This window comes from Gossypium raimondii, chromosome 1, assembly GCF_025698545.1.
Source record: "Gossypium raimondii isolate GPD5lz chromosome 1, ASM2569854v1, whole genome shotgun sequence".
NCBI lineage: Eukaryota > Viridiplantae > Streptophyta > Magnoliopsida > Malvales > Malvaceae > Gossypium > Gossypium raimondii.
The window spans coordinates 7,533,668-7,558,186 of NC_068565.1; the positions used below are offsets into that span (position 1 = coordinate 7,533,668).

A 24,519-nucleotide genomic window follows, 5' to 3' on the forward strand; every position below is an offset into this window, starting at 1 on the left:
ATTTTAAAATTTTAAATTTTTTGTTGTGCAATATAAATATTTTCTAAATCGAATATTTCCAACAATTGATATCAAAGTTAAATGGTGTTATGTTTATAGTGTAAATAAGATTAACAAATTTACTTTCTCTTTTGACAGAATAAATTGATGAGAAGTGACCTTCTTACATTATATACATGTTTTGAATTTATATACTTGAATGGATGGATGTTTATTAGTTTATAATTGTTATAAAGTAATTTATTATTGTTAGTGATAAACATTGATTTATAATAGGGTGATTTTTGTTAACATTGTCTGGTTGTGTTATTAGGGTTAAGTTTTTGTCTATGTTTCTGTTGAATTGATATGTACTGTTATGTCTGGTATGTTACTTTGCAATATATCACTGCTGAAAATTACTTTGTAATACTAAATATGTAATTATGGTATATTTCAATACGAGAAGGATGACTAATTATATTTATAATTTATTACAAAATTATATATTTTAATATGAAGTAACCTACAAATTTATACTATTTTATTTTCCAAAATTATATATTTTAGCATGTAACACGTGAGTTGAAATTAATTCAAAAATGAAATAAAAATGGTCGGGAGTTAGGATAAATTTAATACTATGATTTAAACAGGGCCAAACCTTATTTGATCCTTGAAACGGTATGTGTTTAGCAATTTCTTGATAGAAACTCTGCCGGAAGATTTGACATTTTGGTAAACCATGTTCACTTTATTAATCATTATTGATACGGGAATTTCCAACATATGTTTTCTTTTTCAAAGTATAGAAGGGAATCTTTTCCAGTTGCGCTCTGAATCGTTCTTGGTCAGACTCATAGTTACTGCTCATCATTCCGGATTGTTGCCAACCCTAGTTGCAATACTTGGTTAGAATTATTTTAACCTCGCCTCACTTTAGATTTGAATGCTACACTATTGCAAACTCAGTTGCCTTTCTAGAAGACGAGCAAGACACGTTGAATATAAGCATCTTCAAAGTCTGTTAAATATAAAAAAAACTTCAAAGCCTCCCTGTTTTCTTAACAATAGTCATCGATATCCATGCCTTCGGTCATCTATTCAAGACAAAAGTCTTGCATTTATAGTCAATTCATGAACTTAGAATGTTCGTTAAAATGGAATCTATACTTAATTCGGCGAGCAATGTGCTATCAGACTAGATATCCATGGAAATGGGTTTCTATTTTTACACTGCTTGTTGTTTCCTCGTCATCTTCTCACAAGCTTCAACTGCAATCGACACCCTTTCTCAATTAGACTCACTCACCGACGGCATGACCTTAGTCTCCGGTGATGGAAGCTTTCAATTGGGTTTCTTCTCTCCTGGCAGTTCTAAGAACCGCTACCTGGGAATCTGGTACAACAACATCCCCATGCAAACTGTTGTTTGGGTTGCAAACAGGGTAAACCCAATAAACGATTCCACTGGCTTGTTGAAGATACAAAGTAATGGAAAAATCCTGCTTCAAGTTCAGAACACAACAGCTGTTTGGTGCACTAACTTGACAGCAAGAGTTGAGAATCCAGTATTGCAGCTCCTGGATTCAGGTAATCTTGTTGTCAGAGATGGAAAGGATAGTGAACCAGAGAATTACTTGTGGCAAAGCTTTGATTATCCATCAGATACAATGTTACCAGGGATGAAAATTGGTATTGATTTAAGAACTGGTCTCCATCGAAGACTAGCAGCCTGGAAGAACTGGGATGATCCATCTCCAGGTGATCTCACTTACGGTGTAGAACTTGAAGGAACCCCAGAGATGGTGCTAAGGAAAGGCTCGGAAAAGTTCTATCGGAGTGGGTTATGGAATGGCGATGGATTTAGTGGGACGCCAAATTTAAGGTCGAATCCCATCTTTGATTATGACTTTGTGTGGAACGAAAATGAGGTTTACTATATATATTCCCTCAAAAACAAATCAGTCATGTCGAGGTTTGTTTTGAACCAAACCCAAAGTGTAAGACAAAGGTATACATGGAACCCAGAAACTCAAACTTGGAAGCTGTTCTCAATCATGCCAAGTGACTACTGTGACAGAAGTGGACTTTGTGGTCCAAACGGGGACTGTGATAACAATAAGCTCCCGGCTTGTCAATGTTTGAAAGGGTTCAGACCGAAATGGCTCGAGAGATGGAATTCATCGGATTGGTCCGACGGCTGCATACACAGTAAGCCACTTAACTGCAAAAGTGGAGACGGGTTTATCAGAATTGGGAAGGTGAAAACCCCAGACACCACAAACTCTTGGGTTAATAAAACCATGAATCTCAAGGAATGTAGAGCCAAGTGCTTGAGGAACTGTTCCTGCATGGCCTACACTAATCTATATGTTACAAGAGGAGGTAGTGGCTGCGCCGTGTGGTATGGAGATTTGCTTGATATCAAACAATTTCAATCAGATGGTCAGGATCTTTACATCAGAGTGTCTGCTTCAGAAGCAGGTACTGCTTTATAAAACTACAACATGTTATTACATCTTGTGATAATGCTTTTTGGGTTTTTGTGTAATAAAGAATTAATATTTGTGCTTCTTTATCAATATTGAAAATGGCAGAACGGAAGAAAAAGGCTAAGGTGAAACTTGCCATCATACTTGGGACGGTAATTGCTGCGCTTTTGGGGTTTCTTTTAATCGTCTGTTACATTCTCAGAAGCAGGAGAAAGTTAAAAGGTAACACTAATTATGGTCCTCATAAATGTACTAATTTTGTTTTGTTACAAATACCAGTCATTTTGCTTACTCGAACTTGTGTGTTCGATACTCATATTTTGTCCGACATGGATGTATTTGGTTTTTTAAGTTTATGTATTCAGAGGATAATTGGAGGATTATATCTCATACCCAAATCCAAAAATGTGTGAGATGCTTCAAGAAAATGAAGAGTTAGAAGTTGCGCATCATAGAAAATCCCAATCTCCATCCCAGTTTTTAGGAAAATTAAACAGTACTATTGATTTTTTTTCCCTTTTTACATGAATTTCTTACAAATTTGTATGATCTAAGAAACAGAGTCCCATAGTGCATGTACCAAGTGCTTGTCTATGTTTTATACTGTTTTCAGATGAAGTGAAAGACAAGAATCTAAATGATAGAGAGGATAAAGACGAGAATGAAGATATGGAGCTTGCAGTATTCGAGTTTGATACCATAGCTCAAGCTACTGATTCTTTTTCATTTAACAACAAGCTAGGTCAAGGAGGTTTTGGTCCTGTTTATAAGGTAAAACTTGCTGTAATTTAGCACAATGATCTTTCTTTATTTTATTGAAAGCTTATAAAGTGTAGTAAAATATTCCAGGGGACACTAGGAAATGGACAAGAAATTGCAGTGAAGAGACTTTCAAAGAGCTCCGGACAAGGATTGCATGAGTTTAAGAATGAAGTAAAGTTGATTGCCAAACTTCAGCATCGGAATCTTGTAAGGCTTCTCGGTTGTTGCATGCAAAGAGATGAGAGAATTCTGGTTTATGAATACATGCCTAACAGAAGCCTTGACTTATTCATTTTTGGTATGAAAATCATTACAAACCTCTCAATGCTTTCACTTTTGCTTCTTCAATGATCAAATGAGATGCAGGACTAATACGAATGCCGACTTTCCAGATCAAACGAGACACACGGTCTTAACTTGGTCTAAGCGTTTTCAGATTATCTGTGGGATTGCTAGGGGACTACTCTACCTTCATCAAGACTCGAGGTTGAGGATTATCCATAGAGATCTTAAAACTAGTAATGTTCTACTTGATAGTGAGATGAACCCAAAAATTTCAGATTTTGGCATGGCAAGAACTTTTGGAGGAGATCAAGCAGAAGCCAATACCAATAGAGTAGTTGGAACTTAGTAAGTCTACTATTATGACATTGCTATACTATTTGATCCACAAATTCACATAACTTCATATTTTTATCTGGCAATATTCTGCAGTGGTTATATGGCACCAGAATATGCTATTGATGGGGTGTTTTCTGTAAAGTCAGATGTTTTTAGTTTTGGGATATTATTGTTGGAGCTTATAAGTGGAAAAAAGAACAGGGGATTTTATCATGTAAATCAAAGCGGCAACCTCATTGAACATGTAAACATCAACGCATATTATATTAATCATATTATGTTGTCACTTAAAACTACAAATGCTAAAAAGGTTTGAATTTGGCTGCAGGCATGGAGGTTATGGGAAGAAGGTAAACCTTTGGATCTTGCTGATGAATTCTTAGCAGAGACTGGAGACCTATCCGAATTGCTAAGATGCATACACATTAGCCTTTTATGTATACAACAACATCCTGAGGAAAGACCAAACATGTCATCCGTGGTTCTAATGTTGGGAAGTCATAATGAACTGCCTTTGCCTAAACAACCTGGTTTCTTATTTTACAAGAAACCCTTTGAAGCAGATTGTTCATCCGGAAACGACGGATCGTCTTCAAGAAATGAAATAAGTTTATCATTATTAGAGGCCAGATAAGAAAAAGGTTGTATGGCCCACTCAATTTGTTATGCTCCAAACTATTAATGTCACTGGAACCTTGAGCAAGATAAGATCAAGCAAGAGTCATCTAGGTTTAGATTTTTCATTAGTAGTTTGAGACTGAAGGAAGATAATTGTTGTGGTTATAATTCTTGTTCCCTCAACAAATTGTTTAAATTTAATGTTTAGATTCTTGAATTATGCTGCAGATGCAAAAGCAAATTAGTATACAGGTTTGGATCATTGTCATTTGGGATCCTATCAAGGGCGAAGTCAGAAAATTTCACTGCGGGAGAGCAGAATTAAATTTTATATTTTTACGATTTATCATTTTAATAGTGTATATCTATATATTTTTCTAAAGATTAAATTAAATTTTTATTATTTGGGGTTAAAATAAAATTTTAACTTATTAATTTAAAATTATATAAATTACAAAAAGATTTAAATAAAAAAATTTAGGATCTCGGGCACCCACTAGATCCCATTGAAGAAATTTCTCACCCCTTACTAAAACCCAATAATTAGCTACTAGTCTAAGTTTGCTGCCTGATTAATCTTGGAACTCAGTTATCACATGATTTTAAAACTTGATATTTATATAAATAATTTTCTAAACCCAGATTGTAACTAATCATGAAATTCGATTCGGTAATTGTACAATTTATTCGTCAATCTTTGTAGGTTTCCTACTGTCTTTTATCGCATATTCCACAAATTATTATTAATATATTTATATAATTTTATCCCAAAAAAGCCTCCCCCTTTTATTAATTATACAAGTTAGGTGACACTACTTTTGATCTTATCTTATTGTCATTGACTTACTCTCTATCACCACTGGTATAGGATAATTGACTGTCTTCTAATCATAGAGGGTTTAGCAAAGAAAGAGATTCATTTTTGCTGTTTTCTTGACTAAATTTGCTTTGAAAGTGATCTTAATTTCCTTACTTTTACAAATACAAACAGTACCCACGGAGGATAAGAGAAGTATCATCTTATCAATTGCCTCATCACTTGATCACACCAGGTAATTAATGATGGAATTGTCTAGTTTACGATTTTTGCATATTAGATTTTAACCTGTATAACACTGTAGATTTTTCCCTGCTTTATGTCAGCTATTTTCCCCCCAACATCTTTGTACTTCACAAGGAGCCAAGGGGATTAATTTTCAGCTCATCTTTCTGAATATAATTTGGAAAAGAAACCCAGGTACTTTTAATGTCAATTTTTGTTCTTGCAATCATTTCTTAAGGACCTTTTGATTTATGGAAAATTTGGAGAAAAGGGAAAATGAAATTTAAGGATTCCAACTTTTTGTCGTCTTTAATTAAGGAAAATACAAAGGATTAACATTAAATAATCTCTTGGAAGTTTGCAGTTTTGAAGTTGCAAACCAGGTGTTTGCTTTTTTGTCCATATCAGTGGATCATATTAGTTATTTAGTTGAATCTTGGACGACTGACTCATTTGGGTGTGATTGATCATACTACTAGGATTTGAATGTTCTTGAGTTTCACTTTAATTTGTAATATTTTTTTTCCTAATGGAATGAATAAAAAAAGTTAACACTGCCATTTAATATTCTCTTATTTAAGTAAATGGATGATAAAATTTTCCTTCATATTTTTCTTATATCACTAAACAAGCTAAGAATTGTCATTTTTCTTCTATTTATTTTCTTCTTCCTTTAATTTCTTTATTCCTTGTAAATTTTCATTAACTAAACAGAGCCCAAACGTCTTCTGTAAGGATGTAACATTACTTATGTTAGATTACGTTAATCAAGAATTGACAACCTTAATATTTTCTAGGGTTTTACGCTTGTTATTGTTGAAATTTAATTTAGCTCTCTTCTTTTCCCTCCTTTTTTTTACTGTTGTAAATCAGAACTACAAACCATAGGCAATATTTGTTCAAGGAATTATGATGTTTTTTTCTTTAAGTTGGAAAAATAATATGTGCATTCACCTAATATAAACAACAAAGAGAGTTGATGTATAAATGTTGTTGGGAACAGCTTTTTGGGAGATATAATTAATATATATGTATTATATATGTTTGTTTTGTGAACTACAGGAAGGGGGCCTAATAAATATGGAGTTTTTAGAGCCACTGTTTGAAGTGATAAAGTGTTTGGGGGGACCAACCAGTAGATATTTAAATCAACACCGAAAACTCGAAGAAAATGTTAATGACCTTAGAAGAAAAGTGAACGATTTAAATATCCGAAAGCAAGACCTCGAACTAAAAAAGGAAGCAGAGTTTCGTTGCAGAAAAGTGGTGAAGAAAGAAGTGGAGAATTGGTTTGAAACTGTCCGAAGCACAAATGTTGAAATGGAGAAGATAGAAATGAAGTTTCGTGTTGTTTCATACTTCTCTCGTGCTCGCCTAGGGAGATTTGTTTGCAGAAAGATCGAAGAAGTTGAGAGAATTTACCAACAAGGCAGTTTCCCGGAAGGTGTGGCAGTTGATGGTCCTCCAGCCACCGGAGTGACACTGCTAACAACAGATTTAGAAGGCCAAATGGATGTAAAAGAACAAATTTGTGAGTATCTGAGGGGCGATGACGTTGGAATGATCGGTGTATGTGGAATGGGGGGCATAGGCAAAACCACCATCATGAAGCATATCAACAATCAATTGTTAAAGGAAAATCAGTTTGATGCAGTGATTTGGTTGACGGTATCCAGAGAATTCAATGTTGTTAAATTACAAGAAGATCTTGCATGTGCTTTGGACCACAGTCTTCCTAAAAATAAATTGGAGTGGCCAACTTTACTAATGGAAATCTTGGAGAGAAAGAGATATGTGCTGATCTTAGATGATGTTTCGGAAAAGTTTGCTCTCTCGGATGTGGGAATCCCTGAACCAGCATCACATAATGGGAGCAAATTGGTAATCACTAGTAGATCAATCGAGGTGTGCAAGTCCATGGGTTGCAAGGTGTTTAAAGTACAGCCTCTTTCACAAGCGGAATCCTGGAACTTATTTTTGCGTCAGGTGGGGGATGGTGTTCTACAAGATCCAACTTTAAAAGAACATGTGAACCTTATTGTTGGTGAATGTGGTGGCCTACCACTTGCTATCGTGACTATAGCTAATAGCATGAAAGGTGTGGATGATGCCTTTGAGTGGAAGAATGCACTAAATGAACTACGTGAAAGGGTTACAAGTGTGAAAGGATCAGATACCATAATATTTGAGCGCCTGAAATTCAGCTATGATCGTTTGAGAGATTCAAAAATCCAAAATTGCTTCTTATATTGCTCCTTGTATCCTGAGGATTATCACATTGAAAAGGAGGGGTTGATTGAAAATTGGATAGATGAAGAACTCATTGATGAATTAGAGAATAGACAGGCAATGCATGACAGAGGTCATACTGTTCTAAATAAGCTTGTAAATAATTGCTTGTTAGAGAACGTAATGATTGACAATGTTAAGGAAGGAGTGAAGATGCATGATGTTGTGAGAGACATGGCATTGTCTATCAAAGGAGGTGATCACTTTATGGTAAAAGCTGGTACTGGATTGGAGAAAATACCAAGTGAGCATAAATGGAAGGAATCTCTTGAGAAGGTTTCCTTGATGAATAATTCAATAGCAGAAGTTCTTTTGATATCACCGAAATGCCCTAATTTGTCAACCTTGTTATTGCAAAAAAATAATTACCTTAGGATTTTAGGATCTTTCTTTGAGCACATGCATAAGATAAAGGTTCTAGATCTTTCTGACACTGGAATTTGTGATCTGCCAAATTCCATTTCCACCTTGACAAGTCTTACTGCACTTATACTTAGACGGTGCCGCCAGTTAAGACACATGCCCTCATTAGCAAAGCTTACAGCATTGAAGAAGTTGGATCTTTTTCATACAGATATTAAGGAAGTCCCTCATGGTATAGAAATGCTAGAAAACCTCACATATCTCAATTTATATGCAAGTGGTCTAAAGAATCTACCAATGGGAATAATATCAAGGTTTTCTGAACTCCAAGTCTTGAAAGCTTGGTTGAATATAAATGGAGAGGAAGTAGCCAAACTCAGAAAGCTGGAGATTCTTTTAGGAGCTTTTCATGTGCTGCAAGACTTTGAAGGATATGCCAAGTCTCTATCGAGTCAATGGCCAACCAAATACTGGCTTCGAGTTGGATCACCTAAGACAGGCTACTTGGTTCCTAGGTTTGGTGGTAACCTTGAGGATGTTGAAATTGACAAAGAGGTCTGTTTTACTAATTGCAAGATGGGGAATGAAGATTTTGTGGTGCTCCCAAAAGACACAAAGACTCTTACTGTTGAGCACTGTCGAAATCTCAAAAGTTTGAGCAATATTTCTTTGTTCTGTGAAGCAAATGAGTTGGAGACATGTACCATTAGTTGGTGTGAAGAGATAGAGTGCGTGGTTGATTTCTCATTATCGTCTTGCTACTCATTGCAGAACATTGAGATTCTTCGTCTTAGAAAATTATGGAACTTGCATGAACTTGTAAGAGTAGCAGCAGTTGCATCTACATCTCACACTCCAACACCACCTGGCATCTTCACTTCTCTTAAAGAATTCTATCTGATTGGTTGTTCTCACATAAAGAAATTGTTTCCAGTTCATCTATTGCAAGACTTCCAACACTTGGAGTATATTGAAGTTAAGCACTGTAAAAAGCTGGAGAAAATAATTGCAGAAGAAGATGAAGAAAATCAAAATGTAGACAGAAGGGGTTCTATAACAACATTTGCTTTTCCCAAGTTAAAGACATTGCACTTGATCAAATTACCAGAATTGAAAAGCATTTGTAGTAGCGGAGTTAGAATCCCTTGCGAGTCTCTCAAATATCTTTCAATAATAAATTGCTCAAAGATAAGGAAGATCCCTTTTTCGATACCCCTGCTTGGAACTGGGCAACCATCTCCTCTTTCTCTCGAGTTAGGCTATGTTCATCCAAAAAAATGGTGGAAATTAGTGGAATTTGATGATCCCAATGCCAAGGATATCCTCTCATCTCTCGTCTTAGATTCTTCTTCAGAAGAGGATGAAGAGTAAGAGCCTGATGATAGTGATCAATAGTAGGTACCTTCTTTTTCTTCTTTTTTGCTTTGGGGGATAGATTGTGTATTATCCAAGAAACCAGAGTTCTACTACCTGTAAATTCCTGTACGATTATGGGATTTTGCAGTGACATCTGTCTCTACCTATACAATATAAAGGCTATGAGTTATTCAATCAATAAACTGTAAATGTTTCATGATTCAACGGGGCTTCTGCAAATGTTCTGCTTTGACATTTCTGGTCCCTGCTAATCTTAGCCTGACTGCTTCCTTGATGCTGTTTAGGATCTACAAACTAAATGAAAAAGATTGCTGGAAAATTCTGGTGTGCTCTTCCTTGAGACTGTAGTGTAACATTTCAATAGCCAGCTTATTTCATGTACATTTTATTTCTATTTTTATTTTTTTTTCTATAACCCAAACTGAAGAAAGTTCGAGGGTTTTGCCATAAAAACAATGACAACCTTATTAAACATGCAAGAAGCAACAGATACTATTGTCATTATTTCTGTTTCGTATCTTGAACTAACATATAGATGCTAAAAGCCAAACAAGCCTTGGTTTGGTGACTGGGAGTAGGACGTTGAATCTTTATGTTTCAAGTTCAAGTCTCATCATGTCTGGCTTTAGTTTATGTTGAATTCGCCTAGTTAGTACTGGTTCGTTGGTTGATGATTGAAATGTTTGATTAATTTTGTATTCGATATTGTATTTTCTACCTGTAATTTTATCGAAACAAAATTGCTATAAGGGTTTCATTTTGCAGCAGGCATGGAGATCATAATGGATCCACTGAGCCTTATATGTGCACAATAGCATTCCAAGGGGAGACCAACCATGTCATCTCTGGTTCTGATGTTGGGAAGCGAAAATGAATGCCCTCTTGAATCGAAATCAATGATGACATTAGCAGTAAACCATGAGTCGGTCCCATGACATGATCTGTTCCATAAAACCATGAATGCTGATTAATATCATTAACGGAACCTGAAGCCTTTGCAGCATATTGATTCATTTTGAGAAAAAGTAGGTGAAATTCTAATGAACATGTTGCCAGATCCAATATGTTACAGTGAGCTGAGACCAAATTACCTCTAAAATTTGGCTCCTTGAAGTATCCCTAAATATGTTGCAAAGCACCTAAGAATTTTTTAGGACATGAGAGTTAAGAACCTTGAAGTTCAATCATATATAGCTCAGTTTTATCATGGGAATATGACATGTTTAATGTGAAGGACATGTCCACTAAGGGAAACTCGGGTTTTTTTTATTTTTTTGGCCTCCACAAATTTGCCTCCTTAAATGTGAACATATGGACTTTTATTTTATCATTTCAAAGATGACATGACTTTGGGATCATCACCCTGGAAGAAAAGGATAAGCATAAACCAAATGTGATTGCAAAAGCTGTAACTGATAATTGATGCTGTCATGCTGACAATTTCCAGGCTCAACTTTCAAATTTTTTTTCTACAATGAATGCAAAGGAAAAAAAGGGGGGTAAGCAGCAACTTTCAATCTAATCCTGGAATGGATTTGTTGAAGCCTCCCCATCCTTTAGATATCATTCATTTCTGGAAAAAGAACATAAAAGATGGTCCAAAAAAGTGGCTTAGGTTAATAGTAAAAGTGGTGGCCGGCTGTTGAACTTCCTTAAGGTTCCTCCTGGATGTGAAATTTTATGCTAATCCAGGACCACTTTTGCTTGTTATATCAGTCTTTGCCTTTTCAATCATACAGGTAATCTCATCAGATTATAGGTAAGCAAAGCTGAGACAGCTGGTTAATTTTATAACTTTCTAAACAAGCAAAAAAGAAAAGACTAAAAATTTAAAAAGGATTGAAACATTATGGCAGGGGTGATGACAGTGTGAGGGGTCATTGAAGCAAAAGTCAATTTTCCATTCTTGGTGGGGGTCTTATCTCTATTCAGATAACTTATGGGGGGTATTTATATTTTATGAAAGAGATGGAAGCTTGGGGTTAGGATTTATTGACTTAAAAGATAAATACATAAATTAATCGAATTAAAATCAAATTTTATATATTTATACAACTTAATTTTGGTTACACTACTTTAACTATTGTAATCAAAAGAAACTCACCAAATTTTAGTATTTAAACTTTTCAATCACATCCCATAAAATCTTTCAAAAGTAGTCAACCAATAATTCTATTAAAATAAGGGTTAAGCTTCATCCAATCACATTTTAATAAAATACTTCAAGTCTCTAATAATAGCACTCGGTAGTCGTATGTTATAGGACAACTCTTCCGATTACCCACACAACTTTTATATAAATTTTCTTTATCTCCAAGTAAATTTTAAACACAAAATTTTATTCAATTACGCGAATTTTTTTATATAAATTTTCTTCATCTCCAAGAAAACTCCAAACATATAACTTTTTCAAATTTTTACTGCTTGTCGAACGTCCTCAATCTTTCTAACAGATCTCGAAGCATCAATATGAACCACGTCCTTTTGATTCAAAAAATGAAGAAAAAATTGAAAAAAAAGGACCATAGTGAAAAGTATGGACAAAAAAAGAAAGCAAATCAAATAAGATTTCCTCCCGTAGAAGGGGTAGTAGATTCGGGAAGAATCAACATCTCCATCTCCCTTTTTCATATGGTTAAAAAATATTGACCTTCATTGTTTATATGATTACTTTTCCATCTTCAACCAAATACTGCCATTTGACCTATATATGGATTCAACCAACTTACCATTTGGTCCAACATTCAAATTCTTTTAACGGTATTACTTAATATTTACTCCTAAAAGGGTTTCTCAAAACCAAGATAAAATGCAATTTTTTTTCAAATAAAATGTTTAGGGTAAGTAATTAAAGGGAGTTTCGATAAGCTCTTAGCTAAAGTTTGCAGTTAGGTAAGAGAGCACCCATGACCTCAAGATCAGGTGAAAACTTGCTCAACTTTTTAAGAGTCACATAAAATGATATAAATTAGTATTTGGTATTGAATGGTGATGATGATTATTATGTGGTTGGAGCATTGGACCATGCAAATGCATATTATATATAATCAAGTGGATGCATGACAGGGAGTTGGAAAAAGCTGAATTGGCTTCTCAAAGGTGTCTAATGTAATCCATGATGTGGAGAATTCCTAGTTACTGTTACGTACAAAAGCTAACCTTTAGTGAAAAATTATTCTTTTTATCAGACAGAACCTCTGCAAATTGCAATGTTCTTCAAAGCTTTTTCATATTTTATTGTTTCTGATCCAATATATCAATAAAGGTGGCTATCCCAATATATCTAACAAAATTATTTAAATATGAATTCATCTGGTTGAGTAATTATTAGCATTTTAGCAAGTTTCGCTAGTTATTTGGCAAGTATTTCAATTCTATACAAAGCCGGTCCTAAACTTTTCATTACGAAAATAATTACGAAAAATTAGTTTTATGAAAACGTGTTTGGATGAAAGTAAATAAATTATGTGAAAATTAAAACCATTAAAAGTTGTTGACCCAATGGTAATAATAATGCCTTGTTTGGATTTGATTTCAAGTAACCCAATTTTTGTAAATTTCAAAAGTTTTTCAAATATTAAACTCTGTATTACGCTCCGAATCTATATAAATATTATTTTATTTTTCATGTTTTTATTATGAAAGAATAGGCGCCAAACATATTTCATGTTTGCATTATTGAAAACAATTTTTATTTTATTTACTTAATGTGTTCTTTAATTTTTTAAAATAAAAATAAAAATTGTGTTCCTGAAATTAAAAACGAAAATAGAAAATATTTTCAGAAACAAAGTGCATATTCAATTAAAATAATAGCTAAACCCGTTTTACTAATAGTAAAGTCAAAAATTTATTTTAAGAGATATCAAAATTACATTATAAATTTAGAATTAGAGTGTAATTTTATTATTATATGAATTTTTATTTCAAAAAATATGATACTTTTGAAAGGTCAAAATGTTAGTCGAAAAACGTACCAAAATTTTTAACATCATGATAAAATGAAATTTTAAAAGGATTCATTTAAAAAATTTATATGCAATTTTCAATACTCGTTTTATATGATCAAGCATATATTTTATTTGCATTCTAATCGATCAAATTAGATAGATATAATGTTTGAACAGAGCTAGGGTCAGGTTTGCATTTATATTTTTACGTACTATTAAAATACTAATTTTTATTATTGTGCAATACATTAATTAATTGTATGTATTAATAAAATATAATAAGTTATTTTGTATTAAGACTTATTTATTTATGATACAAATTAAAATTTATTTATATTATGCTAAAGAAATTAAAAGATTTAAATTAAATTATTATATGTATGTACATATACATATTGACAATTCATAAAAGTTAGTTGAAAAGGTTAGAAAGTATTTAAATGATATTTTAGTTATAATCTAAGGGACATATTAGTTATTAACCTTTTAAATTAACGTGCCACTTCATCAACAAATGAGTGACTAAAATGTAACAATTCGATAACGTTAGATATTACGTAAGTTTTAAAAGGTGAGTGACTGAAACGTAATTTAAGGTAAAGTTCAAGGACAATGGATGTAATTTACGAGATTATTATTATGTATCTTAATATTTATAATGATTTAATACACTTTGTATAAAATTATACACATTACCTTGAAATTTTCTCCAACCAACATGAAATTGCCATCTTTGTCCTCATATATATCTTCATATGCTTTTTTAATATTTTGTTTTAATATGTAATTAAATTTTAATCTACTTTTTATTTTATTAGTCAGTCTTTAGAATTAGTTTTAAACATGAATTAATTTTATATTTAAAATTTGTATTATTTATGTTATTTTAAAAATCAAAAGGAATGAAAATCATTTGAAAATCTATTTTAAAATTCATTTACTTTTAATGTTATATTTTAAAAATTTTAAAATATGTTTTTTTTAATCTGATTATGTTTTAATTATATTAATTACATATTTTAAATTATTTTTTATTCCTCTATAAATGTACAAACCATATTTCAATGAAGGTGGCTATCAAAAGTTTTTCTTATGCAGCCTAAACATTCACAATATTCATCCAATTTTAAAATCTAAAAAAATATTTAAATATTAATTCATCTGGTTGAGTAATTGTTAGTATTTAATCAAATATTAAATTCAAGTTTCTCTGGTAATTTCATTCGGTAAGTATTGAAACCCCCCGACTCGGTCTAGACGTTAGACCCAAATTCGAAAGACTACATCAACCACCGAGATGGCTTAAAGGGCTAACGGAGTTTTTGAAAAGAGTTTATTTAATACTTTTATTTAGTTTAATAGTAAACTTAGTTTAGATGTCGAGTTATAATTCCTTAACGTTTAAATTATTTTCTAGCAGCGGAAAATATGGTATTTATCTAAGTTTTAATAAAAATCGTGGTTCATGCATCATCAATTAATAGTAAAATTTTAATGTCCTAATTAAAATCATAATTAAATGTCATGCAACAATAAAAACATCTTAAGTCCTAAATCTCATGCCACAATTGAAATAAAACATTATAGGCATTAAATAATAAAATAAACCAAAAGAATAGGTCTTAATAAATTGAAAATAAGTTGGATTGTGCCGAGATCCTCTGTAACACGCCAAACCCGATCCCTTAAAAAGGATCCAAGTATGACGTGTCACTACTTAGAAATCATTTGTCTTTAAAATTGTTTCTAGTGTAAACTTTGTAAAACTGAGTGTTTAAATTAAACCTTTAATAAAATACTGAAATAAAGTACGAGTCAAATGGCGTATAAACTTCAATAAGATATTTACATCATTCGAAATATTACACTGCGAAACCATTTCACAAACTTAAACGAATCTTTATTAAAAGTGGTTTATCAAACATAAGTTTCAAATACAAATCCTTATCAAAATACAACTAGACATCACTTTAATATGTCATGCATAGTACAAATAAACAAATGTCTCACAGTAGCAGATGCCCTCTGGCGTAGTCCTTTGAATAGTTATCCTTTACTCAACATGCCTGAGAAGGAAAGGGTAACAGGGTAAGTTTATAAGAACTTAGTAAGTTCCACAGAGATCTTAAATAAGAATACTAATAGTAAAATTCAGTCCTTCAAAGAAATTTCTCATAGAATCATAGATTACGCCCAATGGCGTATACATGACTCATAGACTCAGTACCCTGATGGCGTATCACATGGGCGAATACTATAAGCCAACACAACATAACTTAAACATTCCATTTTCATGCCAGCCACATACCCAGAATTCAGAGTCAAAAACATATCATATGTTTTCATTTCATTCATATACATTCTCTCCTTATAGCTCCCCATATCAAAATCATTCAGTAACATGTTTTATCGTGATTTGCCAATCTAGTTTATAATATATCTATCCTACCAGAGGCTACACAAACATATACCTTCAACTTCATATCCACATATTAGATCATATCATATCATTCATATCAGAAGCATATGATTGTGGCTTAACATGAAAATGACTCATACTCTTTATTCCAGACATACTGAACTTAGACTGACGACTCTGGACAACCATTATTTATACACATATATTTGTTATCCTTTACAGGGTAAGAATAGTTACCTTACAAAACTATAAGGTAAAAAATACCATACACATGAAAGTAAGAAGGAACTCACCAGAAATATACCAAAGTATATATAACAAGTCATTTGCCTTTGTCACTCGGACCTTCAATAGTTTCTTGAGCTAAAAATATGGATAATTCAACATATTAGATCACTACTCTATCGAATCTAAACATGCATGCAAGAAACATCAACATTAAACTCAAAATCAGAAAGTTTCATTCCTTACACACCAATCTAACACTTATGCATGTAGAACTAAAAATACGTAAATAACTTCAAAAATAACCTATGGTTCATCAGAAATTATCAATGAGTTAAAACAAACATGTAAGTTAGCTGATTACAGCGAACCCAACTTCGAAGAGGTTTTCTGGACTTAAGTTTTTTAGAAAGTGAAAAAAAAATCAAGGAGGAAGATGAATACAAAGAAAACACAAAGATTTTTGGTGAAGGCACTACTATCCTTATATACTTAAGCACGGAGACAAGGTTTCATGGAAAAATTAGATAATTCCACTAACATTTTTGATTCCCGTGATTAAATGCATTTATCATAATTTAAAATCTTCTCATCTATAGTAGCTTAGTTCCACTCTAACTAAGTCTCAATTTAACTAACTAAATTTCCTTACTAAAATAATAAACAAATCTATTCAACTGCAAACCAAACGAGTTCACCAAAGCATCTAGGTGGCATACACTTAACAGAAGAGTCTACCAAACCACAGATCTACGCCAAAACTAAGAGTTCGCCAAGTGGCACATACAAAAAATCCTATCCTTAGAGAAAATAAATATTTTACTTACTCATATCTACACTTATTTTACTAGGACATCAAACGGTAACCAGATACCAAGACTTCGCCAGACGGGCTGTTACACCTTCCAAATGTCGTGCCCGCGTTCTAACCTGGTGGGTTATCTGTAAGGATGAAATTAAAAGGTGAGTGAGCTTTGATGCTTAGTATGAGTCCATTTACAACAAAATCAATGCGATACTCATTAGGAAACATTTATTAATATTGCATAGAATAATCAAATATAGCAATTCAATTCATAATATCGATTTTTCAAATGCAACCATCACTGATATATCAGAAATCACAATAACAGTTTTCAGGATAATCAAATCATCAGAATTGCCACAATAATCATATTCCATGCATATATAGACATATATATAGATTCACGCATATGTATCATAACATAATTTTTAGATTTGTATGCACATGATTTAAATGATGCCATACAGTTTTGGGTTTTAAATAGAATAATTTCTACCCCACAACTCCACACAACAATAGAAGTTCCTTGGAATTCATTTACTTTTACACCACATTATGGAAAAACCACTACTGGTTCGCATATAACAATTGCCATATTTTTTGTGGACATACAACAAGCCCTCATGGTTGGAATCCGCTTTTGGTTATGGGTTCACAACAAAAGTCCTGCAGATAAAACTTGCTTTTTGGCTATAGATTCTACAACATAAACTCGTAGTTGGAATCGGCCTTTGGTTGTGGATTCACAACAATACCTACAAATGGAATATGTCATTTGACTGTGAATACACAATAATTTGTAGATAAGAACTGTCGCATGGCTATGCTTTGCACTTGTCATTTTTCTTGCAGATATATTGCTTCATCTTCCTTCGTTCATAACAATCTAACCCATGCAATGCATTAAGGCATATTAAATAATCTGACTCATGGCTAATCAGTAGCAATTCAAGTTTTTCATGTATTCAGTATGAATAATAATATAGGCATGTCATTCATATGATTGTTGTAACACCCTTTACCCGTATTCGACACCGAAATAGGGTACGAGGCATTACCAGAACATATACACTTGTAAACGTATTTAACCGAATTATACAATTTCATCTAAATTAAAACTTTCAAAATTATTAACATACTTTTATAACTCTTCACAATATATCCTCAAAATATTATATTCATAATAAACAGGGCCTACGAGACCCAATACATACTCATGCTCACAATTCGAATCATATCACTAGCAATTTCCATTTAATTCACATACAATTCAATATCATTAAGTTCAATACTGATACGTATTTACCATTTAACTCAACGTATATCGATTATATCATTCATTAACACATTTATGAAATTTTCAATTTTGCAATGAAAATATCACTCTAGCTTAAATAACAACATCAATTCAACTCATCATTCCCTTTTTCGTCATTTTTCCCTTCAAGTATGAACTTACTAATTCATTACTGTTCCACACCCGTTCCTATGCATATTACACAAAAGCATAAACATATCATTCAACCATAACTACAAACTAGTGCATTTAAACATAATTCTTTTTGGAACTAACCACATGATAAACAATTTCAATAGAGAATACGTAATTTAAACCTTACCACCCTTTCATGATCACAAGCATATTTCTTTCTAGGCATTTATCATTAAAATTCATAACTTATAAGTTTAACGTGGCATAATTCAGCTACAACTTGGCCAAAGCCTAAGCATGTACACCAAACATGTTAGCCAAATAAACATATAGCATAAGCATCATAAGCATGGATGAGCACAACATTTATTCACGTATCAAACTTACCAACATGTGTTAATTCATAAACCATTCATGAATTTACTTCATGCGAAATCATATACCAAATATACCATACATACATACTATGAAACTTTATTTTCCCACATGAGCTTAAACCATAACCAATAATTCTAATTCAACGTTTTTTGATTATAATCAAGCATATGACCAATTATACATTAATCATTCATATATTTTTCCAATTTTCCTCCTCCTCTTCTCCATTCCACATCCTTAATGTATATAACACACTTAAACAACATTATCCATACTTTCACCTTATTTTTTTTGTGAATGTAAATTCAAGCTGACTTTCTAAGTCAGAATCACTATTTTATTTATATTTCGAGATACAGAGCTCCAAATTAAGATCTGTTAATTTTATCTGAAACTAGATTCATATATCTTCTTACCCTAAAATTTTTAAAATTTTGGCATATCCAATAAGTACAGCTTATTCTTTAAAGTTTCCCCTATTTCACTGCTTCGATAGTTCTAACCCTCTTCACTAAAAATAATTATCTCATTGTACAGAATTCGGATATGTTCTAGTTTATTTATTTTGAAAATAGACTCATTCAGGATTCTAAAACATAAATTTTATCCCATAATTATTTTTTTACAATTTTAATGATTTTCCAAAGTCGGGATAGGGATTTCGAAATCATTCTAGCATTGTCTCACTAAAATTCAAATATCTCATAATATAAAACTCTTTTGCTTACTCTGTCTCTTTTATGTAAAAATAGACTAATTCAACTTTAATTTCATATATTATTCAACCTCTAATTCAATTTCCACTATTTTTGGTGATTTTCAAGTCTTCTCTGCTGTCCAAAACTATTTTAGTGTAAAATGTTGATAACCAAATTTATAACACCCTCATTTCCTTTCTCTACAATATTTCTCATCACTTCCTCTTATTTCCTTCACTAACATATCAAGAACATAGAACCTTATATAAATAAACTCTACTTTAACATCAATTTCATACTTTTCAATAATATCAAACTCATAAATATATTGAAATCTTGATGTTCTTACATTGTCCTATTGATTTCAACCTTTAACTAGATTTTCTCTCTCCTCCAGCTTCTTTTTCTTGAATCTAACTTGATATTCTAGCTCCCCATGGTCTCCTTATTATTTTTCTCTCTTGGTAACTATGAAATATCTTTTGATTTCTAAGTGAAAATGGTGAATTTTTTATAAAAAGACCAAATTGTAAAGAAAGAAAATTTTCTTTCTTTCTTTTCTCTCCTCACGTTGGAGGCATGAAAGATTATAATAATTCTTCATCTTTCTCTCCTTATATATTAAATACGATAATAATAAAATAATAAAATATCTCATTAAAATATTTATAAACTAATATTTATTTATTTAATTAATTAATCTAAAATATCACCAACATCATCATTGCCTTCTAGATTCTCTCTCTTCTAATTGACCATTTTGCCCTTCATAATCTTTTAAAATTCCATCATTGAGTCATCACTTAATTTGGTAATATTACGATTTAGTCCTCATAATTATTGACTTATTCAATTTGGTCCTAATTCATTCATTTTTTAGTTTCTAGATCATTCCACCCTTAAAATATTTGCACTATTGATCTTTCAACTTTTTCATATTTACACTTTAACCTCTCAAATTTTAATTATTTACTCCTGGACAATAAAACTTTTCTCACTTTTGCGATTTAATCCTTTCTTAAATTATTATATCATAATATACTTCCCAACGTTGCCATAACTCAAAATTCCCCTTTTTGTCACTTTATTCCCTTATTTTACTATACCAAGGATTATATCTTACTGTAGAAAATTTTAAGATATTACATTTGTGGTCCCGAAACCACTGTTCTGACTAGGCCCAAATTCGGGTTGTTACAATTGTAAGTATATATATACAAAGGTATCATATACTATTCATAATTCATGCAAATATTCATAAATACAAATAAATGTCACATTAAATCGATCAATCATGATTTTTAATATATCTCATATCATAATCATCAGGGACCTATTTGCATAATTTAATTCACTAAAAATAGTTTGGAACCTATTTAGGGACTAATATGATCAAAACATAAAATTTTGGGTCAAAACTATAATTTCTAAGTTACAAAGGACACACAACTGTGTGACCGGATTGTGTGGGAAGCCTTGGGTCGTGTGGAAGGGGTACACGATCGTGTGGCTAGGCCGTGTGAGAGACTGTGGCCGTGTAGTAATTCGATAATTCAACCTACGGGGAAGACAGTAGTGTATTAGAGGCCTTAGGCCGTGTGAGAAGCAAAATCCTAGGGTTTCAGGGGTGGATTGGTCGTGTATGGGGTTGTGTAGTCCACACGAGCGGCCCACACACTCAAGTGGTCTGGGCTAGGTTAGGTTTTACCTCAATTTTCTCATAAAAGAACACACACCTGACTTCTTGGGTTTCGCATGATGATCCTCATGTCCAAGTCTAGCTTAGGACACCTACAATGGATCTTTTGAAGGACAAATATGCAAGAATTAATATTGACGTTCAAGATTTATCAAAATTATCAAGATTTTTGGGAATATTCTTTATAGATCATTTTATCGATCTTGAAATTGTTGAGAACAAGTATTCTATAGATATTCGAGATCTAATTATCAAGATTTGGAATGTTCTTGTCGAAACCATTTTTTGAAAGCAAAAATTTGTTGTCGACTTGAAATGAAACGAAAATAGGAGTCGCCATCGATCTTTTAAAGAGGTGTGATCGGATCACCTTGAAAATGATTTTAGGTCTACGAATTTTTAGAAAATAGGTTCGGGAGTCGATTACGCACGAGGAAGGGTTAGCACCCTCGTAATGCCCAAAATTGGTACCGAATTGATTGTTTAATGTCTTAGTGTCGAGAATTTGAAAAGATTTTAAAAATATGATCCTTCTTTTTTTATTAATGTTAATTTTATAAAAGATGCTTGGATAAATCGAGGCGAATGCTAAAGACCTTCTCGTCTCAGAGTAATAAAATGTCATGCCCAATACATTAGGACACGAAATTTTTAGTCCTCGAGAATAAGCTTGTCTTTTGATTTTCAAAACTCTTGCGATGAAGTTAAAAAGGGATATTCAATTGCTTTAAGTCAGATGAAAAATTGAAATCCAATACGTTAGGGCACAATTTCTCAAAATTCCTAGCATTGAATATAGCCCTTATTATTTTTTTTAAATCTTCATTTCGAGAAAACGGCATGTCACATCCAATACGTTAGGACACGACGTATTGAGTTCCCGAGAATGAGTTTTTATTTATGTGTTTTGATTAAAGAAAATTTTCGATTATTTAGATTCAACGAGGAAAATTGGAACCCAATACGTTAGGGCTCAATTCTCTCGAGGATTCCAAATTTCGAGTACTGTGTTATTTTATGGATAAATCGATTTTAATGCTTAGAATAGAATATAGTCATTTTAATAAAACGCAATAAGATGACAATATGTATCGCGAAAGAAAAATTCGTAAGCTAAGTGTAAGCTAATGAACAACAAAGAATCAATAGAATACATATAAGCAATACTACATACATAAGGGCAACCATCTTATATTACATATTTTATTAACATTCAAAGGCTAACGAATATAAAATCAATCAAAGCACCAAACAAATTAACACACATGAAATTGTACAAGTTTTAAAATAACTTAAGAAATATGAAAGAAGGAAATTATATATTAAAATAAGTTTAAAATAAGTAATATATATATACATGAAAGTTTGAAATAAATAAAATACAATTCAACACAAATACTTCATAAAATAATAGTATCCCAATAAATTTAAAGATAAATATTATATCAAAATACATAAAGTTATATACATATATTAATTTAAATAAGTAATACATGAGAAATAATAATAATAATAATAATAATAATAATAATAATAAAGATGATAATATATACGTAATAATATATATAAAGAATTTGAAATCAACGAAATATATAAAATAGGGTTTTAAAAGTATATTAAAAATAAAAGTTATTAAAATATATTATATTAGATTTAAGAAAAATAATTCATCATAAAGTTAGAAAAATAATGTATGATAATAATAAAACAAAAATTTAAAATAATAGTGCATAATAAAGTAACATATATATATGTAAAAAAGGTAAACGAATATGTAATCAAATATAATAATAATGTCAATAACAATAACAAATAATAATAATAAATTAATATTAAACTAATTAATAAAACAATGGGCTAATTTGGAATTAAAACAGAAATTTAGGGGTAAATCTGAAATAAATAAGAAGGCAGGGACCAAATTACAAAGTGCGAATAACATAGGGACTAAAATAGGAAATATTCCTTGCCCAGTAAAACGCAGCGCTGCAAATGGACTAAAATGGAGTCAGCAACAAATTATGCGGCCCAATTTAAAGAAGCAACATAAAATAGATTGAAACCAAACACAAACAAGGAGGACCTAGAACGCAAATAACCCTCCCCATACCAAAACGCGCGGGTCAAGCCGCCATCGGATCGGGTCATCGGGTCATGGCTCAATACGGCACCGTTTTGGTGCCATTGAAGCAAGGCCCAAACAGTGTCGTTTCAATCAGGGATTTAAATTGCGGTCGCGGTTGTGTTTTCGGTCGCATCGCGTTTGTCGCGGTCGCGGACATAACGGACGCTATTGCGGTCACTGCGTGTATTGCGGTCGTGAATTTTTTTCAAATTCGCACAACTTATTGTAAAACATAGTAATTATAATTATAATTATAAAAAGTCACTTTTAATGATTTTTAGAGTGTTTTCTAACACTTATGAACCTTTATTAATATGATATGAGAACACGACTTTTATAATCATTAATTATTCTTACATTTATTTACGAATTTTCTAAGAATGTTATATTAACTAATAACAAAGTAAAAAAAAGGAAATATTAAACATTTATCATATTTAATAAGTTTGAAAGTTTTTATAGATAAAAGAATTGAAAATTCATATCGAGAGATATCTTCAATATTTCTTGTGACTTTGAAGATGGTGAAGATATAAACATTCTATCTTGCAAAAGGAAAAAGGAATAGATAAATTAATGTATAGATTCTCATTAATTATTCCTATTTCCTACCACTTATTCTCACTCTCATTCTACTTTCATATATAATTTAACATGCTTCGATTCTTAATTATCTTTTCATAAAATATACTCCATTCATTTATCTAAAGATATATATTATTTTAAATGTTTTAATATCATCAAAATTAAGAACAATAACAAAATTTTTCTTTAAAAAAAACATACCTTACAAATAATGATAGTGGTACGATTTAGTTCTCACCAATTAGTGGAATGACGAGGAAGATCAAATTCTTCACCTTCACTTTGGGAGCGTTCTTGACTTGATTCTCTTGGCCTTTGTCCAAAAATATATAAAAAAAAAGTAACATTTTCACCTTGGTTTTCATACAATTGATATGGAGGATATATTTGAGGAGGAGGATACATGAGAGGTGGAGGTGGGTGATACATTGGTGGAGGAGGATGCATTCGAGGCTGGTATGGCACACCATAATTAGGAAATGGTGGATAATAACCATATGGTTGTGGATAACCATGTGAAGGTTGAAAATATGAAGGTTGTTATGGTAGATAAAAACCTTGAGTGCTAGTAGATGAATTACTATACCCAAGGTTACTAGAACTCGATCTCCTACCAGATGAAGAGCCTATAGAAGTTTGCTTTTTGCATTTTCCCTT

General features: G+C 32.0%; 2 protein-coding genes across 8 annotated transcripts; both read left to right on the forward strand.

Moving 5' to 3' along the window:
- Positions 1-674: 674 nt before the first annotated feature.
- On the forward strand, positions 675-4,692 carry LOC105779867 (G-type lectin S-receptor-like serine/threonine-protein kinase At4g27290). 3 transcript variants are annotated; one of them, XM_012603829.2, is made up of 7 exons: positions 677-2,466; positions 2,580-2,696; positions 3,088-3,245; positions 3,324-3,534; positions 3,629-3,866; positions 3,951-4,101; positions 4,186-4,692. In XM_012603829.2, the coding sequence occupies exons 1-7, from the start codon at positions 1,191-1,193 to the stop codon at positions 4,489-4,491; spliced, it is 2,457 nt and encodes an 818-aa protein (XP_012459283.1). In that variant the 5' UTR covers positions 677-1,190; the 3' UTR covers positions 4,492-4,692. The 3 variants fall into 3 exon arrangements, with proteins under 3 accessions (XP_012459301.1, XP_012459293.1, XP_012459283.1); XM_012603847.2 differs by lacking the exon at positions 3,951-4,101 and having other exon boundaries at positions 675-2,466; positions 4,186-4,333; XM_012603839.2 differs by lacking the exon at positions 4,186-4,692 and having other exon boundaries at positions 675-2,466; positions 4,004-4,081.
- A 603-nt stretch (positions 4,693-5,295) lies between these two features.
- LOC105779890 (probable disease resistance protein At5g63020) lies at positions 5,296-10,815 on the forward strand. Of its 5 annotated transcripts, none has more exons than XM_052631095.1 (4): positions 5,296-5,527; positions 5,619-5,712; positions 6,580-9,567; positions 10,312-10,815. In XM_052631095.1, the coding sequence occupies exon 3, from the start codon at positions 6,598-6,600 to the stop codon at positions 9,538-9,540; it is 2,943 nt and encodes a 980-aa protein (XP_052487055.1). In that variant the 5' UTR covers positions 5,296-5,527; positions 5,619-5,712; positions 6,580-6,597; the 3' UTR covers positions 9,541-9,567; positions 10,312-10,815. The 5 variants fall into 5 exon arrangements, with proteins under 5 accessions (XP_052487055.1, XP_052487058.1, XP_012459339.1 ...); XM_052631098.1 differs by having other exon boundaries at positions 10,315-10,815; XM_012603885.2 differs by having other exon boundaries at positions 6,580-9,563.
- Positions 10,816-24,519: the final 13,704 nt, after the last annotated feature.

Coding starts and splice junctions, on each gene's coding strand:
- LOC105779867 (XM_012603829.2), top strand. CDS start 1,191: ATGGAAATGGGTTTCTATTTTTACACTGCTTGTTGTTTCCTCGTCATC. Junction 2,467..2,579: donor AGTGTCTGCTTCAGAAGCAG/GTACTGCTTTAT, acceptor TGAAAATGGCAG/AACGGAAGAAAAAGGCTAAG. Junction 3,867..3,950: donor AATAGAGTAGTTGGAACTTA/GTAAGTCTACTA, acceptor AATATTCTGCAG/TGGTTATATGGCACCAGAAT.
- LOC105779890 (XM_052631095.1), top strand. CDS start 6,598: ATGGAGTTTTTAGAGCCACTGTTTGAAGTGATAAAGTGTTTGGGGGGA.